Raw genomic sequence first — 11,462 nt, 5'->3', positions numbered from 1 at the left:
CACCGCCAACTCTTGGGCAACTTTTTTACCAACGAATAGTGGGATTGACCGTCACATTATAACGCCCCCACGGCTGAAAGGGCGATAATGTGGAAATAAGAGACATTCTGTACCTAGTCCTATCTGACTAAATATCGAAGCTTAGTACTTCAGGTGTCAAAGTTCATTCCTTGGGGATGAACAGAGTCAAATGAAAGTTCAGAGTGAGGTTGGTTTGACATATGTTGTTTTTATTAGAAAGTAGTAAGTGATGAGAAAAAACGTCATGTTTAGATTGTAACAGCGGATAATTATAGAATGTGGATGCAGTTATTCTGGCTCAGAAAGGGATGCACAGTCAACTGTGAAAGATGATGAAACTGGTTTAAAGTCCGTATGACTGACGAAGCAAGATGTGCACGGGTATTTTGTTTGAACAGATTTTTAATAAGATTGTTAAAGTGTTGTTTATTGTTTATATATGAGGTGAAATATGTTTATTGACATATTCTGGGATAATACTAGAGATAGTAAATTTGTGTTGTTCGCATTAATGGCTATGATGTTTTGATGTTCCAGGAAGTACTCTTCAGCAGTTTTGAAAGTTCGCTTTAAGTTATTAGTTCCAAAATAAACGACCAAAATGGATAGATTTTCGTAAGAAAAAGGTCATACTGATGGCATCGCTCTACTAATGGATTTTGAGAGAATAAGTTGTATCTTGCATTCATTTCGATTAAATGATTCCCATAACTAAACATTTCATATGTAATGGTGTCAGTTATGCAGTTTCATAAATTTTGAATTACCTTTGCCAGTTTAATGTAACTTGATTAAGCTTTATCTGATGCTAATTACTAACATTTCGATTCTTGTTATAATCATTTTCATTTACCAGAAGTTAATAATCCTCCGAGCGAACTTGCCATCTTGTGAACAATTACACATCAAGCAAGGTTTTCAAAATTGGAAATTTTTATTTTTAATTATTTAGGCTCTGTACACGCACTCTTTGGAATTAACAAGCAATGAAACATATTCATCGACAACTAACTAAAACCTCAAAAACTTATCAAGTTAATCATAGCAATCTTCTAACTTAAAACTAACAACGTTAAGTACGTACTTATGCTTCTTTACCTTTACACAGTGTGCAATGCAAAATAACACACAAATAAGATCGTGACAACATTTCTAATAACAGTAACCACTTCGTTCTTCCGCACACATCTACCCACATATTGTAAGGCACTCTATACATTCTTGTTTTTCTTAATAAAGCTATATCCAGGTTTCTGTAGTTCCATTACCAATCTCTGTATCTAATTTTATGTTATTTTTTTGTTTATAACTAATTTCATAAAACTGTTATAAATTATCCGAATTGCTGCAATTATAACTTAATTAACGTGAATTATACACATATTAGGCTGATAAGGAAGATGGTCACTGTGTAATGTATGACCAGTGTGGGCAAGGCACGTTCGGCCAGGTCAACTGCCTATATAACGGGTCAGCACAGTTATTGGTTAATGAAGAGACAATCAAGATACTAAAAAAAATATGCCCCGAGTTCCAAGATGGTAAGATTTTGGTTATACTTTTAAACTTCAGTAACTTTTATGTTTCATTTATGGTATTCTCAGGTGCACTGATTTATCTTAAAGTAATCGGGCAGGTTTCACAGAATAATAGGAAGTTAGATTGGTTATCTGCGCTAGCCGTCCCTAACTTAGCATTTATAGACTAGACAGAAGGCAGCTAGTTAACACAACCTACCGCCAACTTTTGGCTACTATTTTACCAATGAATAGTTATAACGCTCCCACAGCTCCCTTATGTGCAAGTGAGCCAAAGGACAAGAGATTGTAAAGAATCATGTATAGTTGTCTTTAATTATACCCATAGAGGGAGGGCAGCCGGTTAGCTGCACCTGCCGCCTCAAAGGCTATGCTCGACTTCTCAAACTGTATAATGCGATGGCCTCTCACGTTTCTAATAAGTCATCAGCGGAAAGTGTGGGGCGTGTTCAGCAGCATCGTGGTTCGAACCGTTTGACTCATAGCTCGGCACGCTAAACTTTAGGTGACGCGCGCCTTTTAACATATTTTTACAAGGATGCTTGTAATTTTGTACAATCAAAATACTTAAAGATGTATTTACTCTAAATTATATAGCACAAAGGTAAATTTTATGTACTTTGAGCTAAAGTGTGGAGAAAATTTGAGATGTGGTTCTATGTGATTAGTAAGTTTGTAGCTATACAATAATAATCTTATAACTTAAAATAAAATTCAAAGATTAGGAATAAGCAAGTGTTTCTGTTTAGAAATATTCAAAACAACTTATTTCGGAAAACAAACGAAAATCATTTGGATGGAATTAGTAAACAGAATGAGATTCATTAAAAGCTCTTTTGTAATTTATTATAACATTGAAAAACCAAAACTGTTGTGAACACGGAGTAAAACAACAACAACAACAAAAAAAAGGACAGAGATGTATCTGGTTTGGGACAAATTGCATGTTGTAATTTAGGAAACGCTAACTTAACACTTGGGTATATTTTCATGTTGCGACAGTGAAATGTAACTACATGTAATGTTTAACAGAAAGAAGAGGATTTAAAGAGGAATATCTGCAGTGTCCACCGCGGGAATTGAACCCCGGATTTTATTATTTATAAGTCCTTAGGCTTACCGCTGTCTCAAAGGGAGACGAAAGAATAAGGAGTAGCCAGAAATAATTAACCATGATTGTTTGTACTTGTTTCTGAATTTAGTACAGAATTGTAAAAGCTGTCCCTAATTTTAATCTGATAGAGGGAAGGCAATTGGTCAACAGCATCCACCGCTACCTCTCGTCTGATCAAATAGTAGGACTCAACCGTCACTTTTATAGCGTACCCATAGCCCAAAAGTGCTGAGGGTGGTTTTCCGTCAAATGGTTGCAAACCATGAATCCTTCGATCTGCAGTTCGGACACGCTAATCGCTGGTCTAAATTACTTACTTAATAGTACGTTTATCACAATTCGTTTTTTTGGATATTACAGTTTAATTCTTTCGCTTATATACAAAGCGCAGTTGCTGTAGTTGAAGATATACCCATTAGTCGTAACAATATTTGCATATATTTATAATTTTTTACATTTACTCGTTATTGTTACAGTTTAAAAAAAGCGCAAATTTTGTTGTGTTTATAACAATACTTTCATAAACTTAGTTTCGAAGAGTGTTAACGTTTGTGTTTTTAAATATGTTAACATGTAACTTAAAATATGTATACGCAATTTTGAATGTTACTTTTGTATTTATTTTAATCTAGATAGGTCAATGTACGAGTTAGCTTTCCTTATTGGGAACATCTTGTACGTATACGACAGAATAAAAATAACGTCACGCAACTTTATGTAAGCAAGAACTACCACCTTAGTTAAAACATCTAAAGAACATACTACAACAAAAGTTCACTGATATTTCCTCCTCTTGTTCCTTAATTACAGAAGTATATCCACGCACGTGCTGCTCCAAGTTACAGGTAGAAAAACTACTAAAAGACCTAAAATTTCCACGTCGCCTTGGATTCGGTCGTTGTCCTTCCTGTATTAGGAACTTCCAACAGATGTTTTGTCAACTCACATGTTCTCCTCGTCAGAGTAGATTCCTTAGGGTCATTGAAACCAAAGAGAACGACCACGGTCAAACCACAGTGGAGGAACTTGAATATTTCATATCTTTAAAGTAAGTTTGATATTTACGTTTTGCATGCTCACTATCACTGAATGATATCAAATTCCTTAATCAAAATACATTGACCCGTATACCGTCACTTGTTGAGTAGTCAATCAATGTGCGGATACTCTTATTTTTAGAGACCATTAAAATGACTATGGTAATCTTTTCCACGTTTTTAACAAATTAATAATTTGAAACTGAAATTGTAAAAGCAACGGAACACTGACTACTTCATTAAACACCAATATATTAAGAGAGTCTTAAACATCATAAGTGAATTTGATTTTTTTTTCAAATTTAAAACACATTTTCACACAATAAAATTATAAGAAAATTTCTTAAATATACTTCACTTTTTAGAATCGTGATATTTTAATGTTGAACAAATATAAGTGTTCTGTCCCCAGTTTGTATTTATTAAAAAAAAACAGCTTTAAATGAGCCTAGAGAAAAATATAGTTGAAAGGTGTTTTTCATTTCTTCGAGCTTAGAAAAATGCAGACATTTGACAAAGAAGAGAATGATTAGAGTAAACAATGAAACATTTTACATGGGGGGTTGGGAGGGGTGTAGTAGGAGATCTTAGACATTTTCCTCTGGTTTTATTTTATTATCTTCTGAATACTATATGTATCAAGGTGCATAATATTTAAAATATTTGATTTTAAGTTACTGCAGAACAAAGAAAGTTACTGCTAAGGTACGAATTATTACATAATGTTAAGTTACTAACTGGTAGGTAAAAAATCAGAACAAAAAAAAAAACGGTTTCCGAATTTCGTAACCCCCCGGTAGCTCAACGGTAGGTTAGAAGATTTATAACACTAGTACTTGGGGTTCCATATTCATAGCGGACAAAACGCATTTAGCTCATTGTGCAAGTTTGCTTTAAAACAAACAAACTGACTTTTGGAAACTGTGAGAATTTTAAAATATGTTCTTTATCAACTGGCAAAATAAAAAGGCTTTTAGTTATATTTCTTAATAGTATAAGTATGTACTATGTTGTTATTGGGTTTAGAATTTTTCTACAGTAGGTGTCTGTGACTGGTTAGCGATGAATAAACAGCACGCACTTCACATGTTTTCAAAATGATATATATATTCAGAATAAGTTAACGTATGTACAATAAATTCTTCAACACTATAGATATTATGGGTATATCATAAATACTATATATGCAGTTCTATTCTTCTGTGAAATATCCACTTAGGCCTATTCAATTACTTTAGAATTTCAGTTGACAAGCCAAATTATCTTCTCTATTTCTATCACACTAGTACTCTCTGTGATTCACTTACATTTGTGGCGCGAGGTACCGTAATCGTTTGGTCTTCTTTCTTTTGAAGATCCTTTGTTCCTTTTGTCAATATGCACTCAGGCTGATTCAATTACTTTAGAACCACGCTCTGATGGAACAAAATTATTTTTCTTATCTTCTTTCTACTGTTAGTTTCACTCTAACATATTAAACGTTAGGCCTATGTCAGTTGTTAAACCTATCACATCTACGGTACTTAACTTCACGCCAACTTTCTTCTCTTCTATTATTTGTCTGCTTATGTCTGTCTGCTGCTTCCCGCTCGTCTCACGCTATTTATATCATTATCCCTTACTTGTTTTTCCTCCTTCTATATTCTCGACGTCAATGAATTATTAATAAACCTTCCTACATTCGTCTGCTTTTAACTCTTATCATAACAAAAAGTAAATAATAGTAAAATATTCACTCACAAAAATAAACTAATCACTAATATCTAAGCGAAACAGTCTTTTATATCATGACATAAACCCATCTTCAAGATAAAATTTTTTTTATTACTATATACAAAAACTGTTCATAGTTCATACACAAAGTCTGCTTATAGATTCTGCTCCAACATTTGCAGCCTCTTTGATAGCTTCAATGCGTAACTTGTAGTTCTGTAGATACAATGCTCACCTCATGATCCCTGCACTGTCGATCTTGCACCTCTGAATGTATGCAAGTGGTTGATGGTCGGTTTAGATGATGAAGTTCTTCCCATATAGATAGTTCTGGAATTTACGAATGGCAAATATAATGGCCAGACATTCAATCATAGAGTAGTTCTTCGCACCATTTAACAGCTTTTTAGTTATATATGTTACTGGAAACAGTCCATCTTCATGTTATTGTAAGAGTACTGGCCCAATTCCATTGTCTGGAGCATCAGTTTGAACAATGAATGGTTTGTTGAAGTCTGATATTCTAAGAATTGATGAGCTTCCCAACATGTTATTTAACTTCTGGTGTGGTTGTTCCCACTTCACCTTGTTGGGCAAGCCTTTCTTGGTCAAGTCAGGTCAGTCAGTGGTGCAATAATTTCATCATAATTTGGGATGAATTTCCTGTAGTATCCCGCCAACCCCAGGAAGGATATGACTTGCTGCTTGGTTATTGGAGCTGGTGTATCTTGCATGCAGATTATATTTTCTTTTTCCATGGCTATCTGTCGGTCCCCCCACTTTATGTCCAACAAAATCCAGCCCGATATATCAGATGTAGCACTTGGATGTAGCCCTCACTCGCTGGAATAGTTGTCTAAGTCTTTTCAGGTGGTCTTCCAATCTTGCAGTGTGTGTGTCTGAATGCCATCCACATAGTGTTCGATGTTGGTGGTGTTGTGCAGCATCTTCCTCATCATGCAGTTGAATGTTGCTGCTGAATTTACTAACCCAAATTAATCCACTTAAATTGGTAACATCCACCTGATGTCACAAATGCTGTATTCTCTTTAGATCCCGTCTCCTTCGGGATTTGCCAATAACCTTTACTGAGGGCGATCTTTGAAAAGAATCTGGCTCCATTTAGCTTTGCCATGATGGCCTTTGCGTCCATAGGTTCAGAGTCGAACTTTGTCACGAGGTTCAGCTTCCGGAAGTCTAGGCAGAAATGGTTTTGCAGTCGGTTGAATTTGAAGGCTCGATGACTCCAGCTTCCAACATTACCTCAACTTCCTGTCTTATATGATCTCTCATTGCATAAGGCATTTCATAGGGCTTCACTTTGACTAGATCCCTGGTTGTGGTCTTGATCTTATGTGGCACAATGTCTGTCTTTCCTGGTATATCCATGAAGATATCTGCGTACTGGCACAGTAGGTCTTGTTACTCATTATTTTTGCTTGCCAGTCAGTTCTTTGCTGATTACATCTTTGTATGTTTCATCCCCATTTAGTGGTCTTAGGTCTAGTAGATCCTCATCTTCTAAGACAAAGTCACTGTCCTCTGGTTCTGCATCTGTGATGGCCACACCTGCATCATCCATCTCTGTTTTAGTAGCTGCATCTGTGAGGTCCTCTTCTTTTCCAAAATACTGTTTCAACAGATTGGCATGGTAGATCTTGGTCTTCCCGTTCACATTCACCTTGTAGTCCATTCTGTTGAGTACTTTCTGTACTTCAAAAGGTCCTTTCCATTGCAGTGAGTTTGTTGTGGTCTGTGGGCAGCAAAACTAAGACCTTTTGTCCAACCTTAAAATGTCAATTCTTGGTCTTCTTGTCACAAAAATGCTTCTGACTATCTTGAGCTGTATACAAACTCCGTCGAGCGAGTTGACAGGTCTCCTTCAGGCGGTTTCTGAAGTCTAACACATACTAGTATGTGTTCCTTACTTCTGACTCTTCTTCTCCCGTCCATAGCACTTTCAATATTTGCATCGGACCTCATACCGTTCTTCCCTACAGTAATTTGAAGGGTGAAAATCCTGTACTTGCCTGTAGGACTTCTCAATAAGCGAATAATACTGTCTGCAAACACCTGTCCCAGTCAAGTGGTCTCTCTTGGCACATCTTCTTTAGCATACTCTTTAAAACTCCACTGACTCATAATTTACATGTTCCATTACTGTATCTTCTCATAACCTTCAATCTCATCAATCTCATTCTCTCGTTACGAGATGTACTAAATTTTTTCTGTGTGTGTGTTATTCGACTGCTATTTTTTTTGGGGGGGGGGTATTGGAATAAACACTGTTTCTTTAAAGCCGTAAGGTACTTTTTCGCTCTCACAGATGACATTTATTAGGGTATTCAGACTTTTATTTTTAATGTACTTTAAAAATTTTGCTGGGGTTACGTCAATACCAGTTGCTTTGTTTTTGTTAAGTCTTGTTGTTCTGTGAACTTCAGTTTCAACGAATGTAGGAATTCTGTTTCAGCACATTGATGTTGCCTTTCTCCTGTCTATTATCCTTATATAACTCTTCCGTGTATTATGTCCATCATTCTAGAATCTTATTTAACATCTATTTGTGTCACAATTTTTTTCGGTTGTAATTTCTTTTTTGCCCCTTCGAACAGTATTGCCTCTTTCTAAGTTTTGTATTTCAGTAAAACTGAAAAACGAAACATAGCCTTTACGAGTTGTTTCAATTGTCATTTTTTGAAAAAAATGGATCAATAGTTAGAACCTTGCTTGTTTTATAGAATGTTATCAAATTTTGATATTCATTACATTATTTTTAGACACAGTGTAAAATAAGGTTTATAACTTTATTAAATGTAAATTAATAATCCAGTCTCCTATATCTCTAATTTAGTTTAGAATAATATGAAAAATTATAGTGTGATTAACTTTATGCTCTTGACATTTTTTATAAAGTATATGAACTCTCGCTTTAATCACGTGAAAACCTTACACTTTGATGCTTGCAGGTACGCTGAGGAATTATTTAGTTCGTGTGAAAATGTCGAAGGGATTTTCCCAGGTACGTCTTTGCTAAAGGACATGATGTGTGGAATATGGGGCAGAAAATGCAATCCCCAGAGATGGCTAGAATTCATGGGGTCCACTCCTAAAAACTTTGGGTTCTCTCCTTTCCAAATCAATTATGTTCTACTGAATGAAACTGAAAACGACATTGACGGCCAACTTTTTTACCCTATGAATGAGAAGACAACAAAGTAAGTCGAAATAACATAAAATTAATTTTATTTCAGAAAAAAGAATTTCGCACAGAGACACATAACCTTTTCGATCACGGTGTTTACCGTTGTGTATACATACATGCGAAAACTATCCTCACATTACGCTTATCTAATACCCGTTATTAAGAAATCATTGAGGCTAGACATAATAGTGCATGTTTGTAAAGATTTTTATTCTAAAATATATATACAATGCAATATTTTCGTGTAGCAGCTTATTTATTTTTGTGCAAATCAAAGTAGATGTGGCATAATTGAATACCATTAAACCAAGCACACGAAATATTATTGGTAATTGCTTACCAATGCGAATAATATTACCAAGAATGATGCACGACAATAGTGTATTCGGAGTTTGAACACACGTTTTCGGCATCAGGATGAAACTATGCTGTTACTGATAACGTGTTTATGAACATTACTTGGTGATAAACAAATTTGAATATCTGTAAAAAAATGGAAACATTTAAAATATGCCTTTCATGAGAGTGGAGAAGATTGTTTTTGAGCTATATCGTACTTTTATTTATAGTGATGCTATGAGCCTGTTCTCTGCCCCAGTTTTTGAAGTTAATTACATGCGATAGGCTTTTAAAGAGAAGTTTTCAAGATATCTTATGGAGCAAAGCATATGGGTATCACATATATCCATAAATTTATACTTTAAACGTTTTATGTTGATTTTCTGAATAAAATAATCTTGAAACAAAAGTTACAAAAAATAATATGCAAAGGTTCTAAAGAGGTTTTTAAATTAAGAGTGCCAAAGTACTTCACCTAGCTGTCAGTGGTGTAGTGCTAAATGTTATAGCGTTGGAGACCTGCCAAAATTCCTGTCACACATGTGAAGTCTCCATAAAACATAATTTACATTTCAGGTATTGCCAAGAGCACCATATCTCTGCCTAGCACCAAATATATAGCATAAGCATAACAATGTCATGCTAAAAATAAATTAGCAGTTTTACTGTGTTTCACCTAGTATCGTTAAAAGGTATGAACATAACAAAAATGTCATGTTCAAAATTGTTTAGTAGTTACACGGTAAAATACCGACTACTGTTGCATAACATGAACACGACACGGATGTCGTGCAAAAGTCTTATTAGGAATACTTTAGCAGCGCTACTGCATTTCGTATAGCATTGTTATATGATATAAATCTAACAAAGAGGTCGTGCTTAGAAGTTAAAAAATAGTTTTACAGTTACGTCACGTTTCACCTCCTTTTGTAGAGTGTATTACATGAAATTATGAAAAACAGTTGGGAATACGAATGCTCTTTGCTGTCACAGTTAAGTGGTGACATTATTTTGTGATATCTCTTGATAACTCTATAAACGTTCTTTGAAATAAGCGTATCTGAAAACCAAACACTCGTTATTTTTATGGATAAATAGTAAAGTGAGATCCTCAACCTTAACGAATGATAAGTACTTAAAAATGGCGTATATTATAGATTATAAGCGAATAGTAGTTATTTTGTTTTCAGTGTTGGATGAAGGATTTTAACAATACAACTAAACAATGTAATTTGTATCAATAACAACAATTATAAAGTTGCATACTTCTTTTGTGACTTGTATATGTTAAAATAGAACAAAAATATTGTGTCATAAGTTTTTACTTTATATATATATATCTCTTTCATTTCTAGCTCCACAGCTTACAAAACATTTAAATTAGCGTGACACGACCGATAAAAAGTTTCATTGTAATGCTACATCATTTCTCCAGTAAATATATGTATAAAAACATGTACAAAGTATGATTAAAATAAATGAAAAATTTATTGTTTTAGGTGTTCGGAGCCATCCGAGCTAGAGGGAGAGGCTTGTCTTTGTAAAGACTGTCCTCTAGTCTGCAACTCTTCATGATGTACTTGAAAAGTATCACTCTACACCTCATGGAGGTAAGAACACCTTAACTCCATGATCCAACTGCTCTGAGGGAGAGCCATATATCATTCATTTAATTCACTGAACAACTTTTTTTAAAAATTGAGTTTTTAATTTCTACTTTTGTTGTGCTATGTTGAAAAATTACCAGATGCTAAAAAACAAGATTTAAAGGAAATGTACTGAATTATGTTTTTAACACACACAGATATATATAGATATATTCCAGGTATTTTAATGATCATAATTAAGATAATTATTAGTATGTCACATTTGTACCAAATAAAACTACCCCTGAAAGCAATATGTATGTATGTGGAAATGGAGAAGACAACTTTTAAAATAATAAGGACGGAAACGAAAACCATTGCGCATAAAAGACAGAGAGGTGAAATAACGATAGAAGACCACGATGTGAGAAGGGTATGATATACCTTAGAAAGATGAGAATCGGCAGATGTAGACCTCACACATCAGTAAATATAAACTGTCTATCAAAATTAATCTATATTTGCAAGCTTCACATGTGACAAACAAAGACACTAAGAGCATATATGGGTATTCAAAATCATAATGTTCCACATCTAAAACTACCGTTCAAAGTCGGCAGTTAGTTGTTGGAAAGGAAATGGTATTACTAAAATAAAATATATCATAATGTTCCACATCTAAAACTACCGTTCAAAGTCGGCAGTTAGTTGTTGGAAAGGAAATGGTATTACTAAATAAAATATATCATAATGTTACCACATCTAAAACTACCGTTCAAAGTCGGCAGTTAGTTGTTGGAAAGGAAATGGTATTACTAAATAAAATATATCATAATGTTCCACATCTAAAACTACCGTTCAAAGTCGGCAGTTAGGTTAGTTGGTAAAGGAAATGGTATTTACTAAATA

General features: G+C 34.4%; 1 protein-coding gene across 1 annotated transcript in view; it reads left to right on the top strand.

The window, feature by feature from the left end:
- Positions 1-10,874, top strand: part of LOC111085957 (Niemann-Pick C1-like protein 1) — a 25,144-nt gene extending 14,270 nt beyond the window's left edge. Inside the window, exons 2-5 of the mRNA XM_022386946.1 lie at positions 1,409-1,562; positions 3,484-3,721; positions 8,393-8,641; positions 10,467-10,874. Coding sequence (XP_022242654.1) covers positions 1,409-1,562; positions 3,484-3,721; positions 8,393-8,641; positions 10,467-10,542 — 717 coding nt within the window. The 3' untranslated portion in view covers positions 10,543-10,874. The remainder of the gene's footprint in view (positions 1-1,408; positions 1,563-3,483; positions 3,722-8,392; positions 8,642-10,466) is intronic.
- The last annotated feature ends 588 nt before the right edge of the window (positions 10,875-11,462 follow it).

The sequence above is a fragment of the Limulus polyphemus genome, unplaced genomic scaffold (genome assembly GCF_000517525.1).
Source record: "Limulus polyphemus unplaced genomic scaffold, Limulus_polyphemus-2.1.2 Scaffold31, whole genome shotgun sequence".
Classification (NCBI taxonomy): Eukaryota; Metazoa; Arthropoda; class Merostomata; order Xiphosura; family Limulidae; genus Limulus; species Limulus polyphemus.
This window is presented reverse-complemented; position numbering and strand designations above follow the sequence as displayed.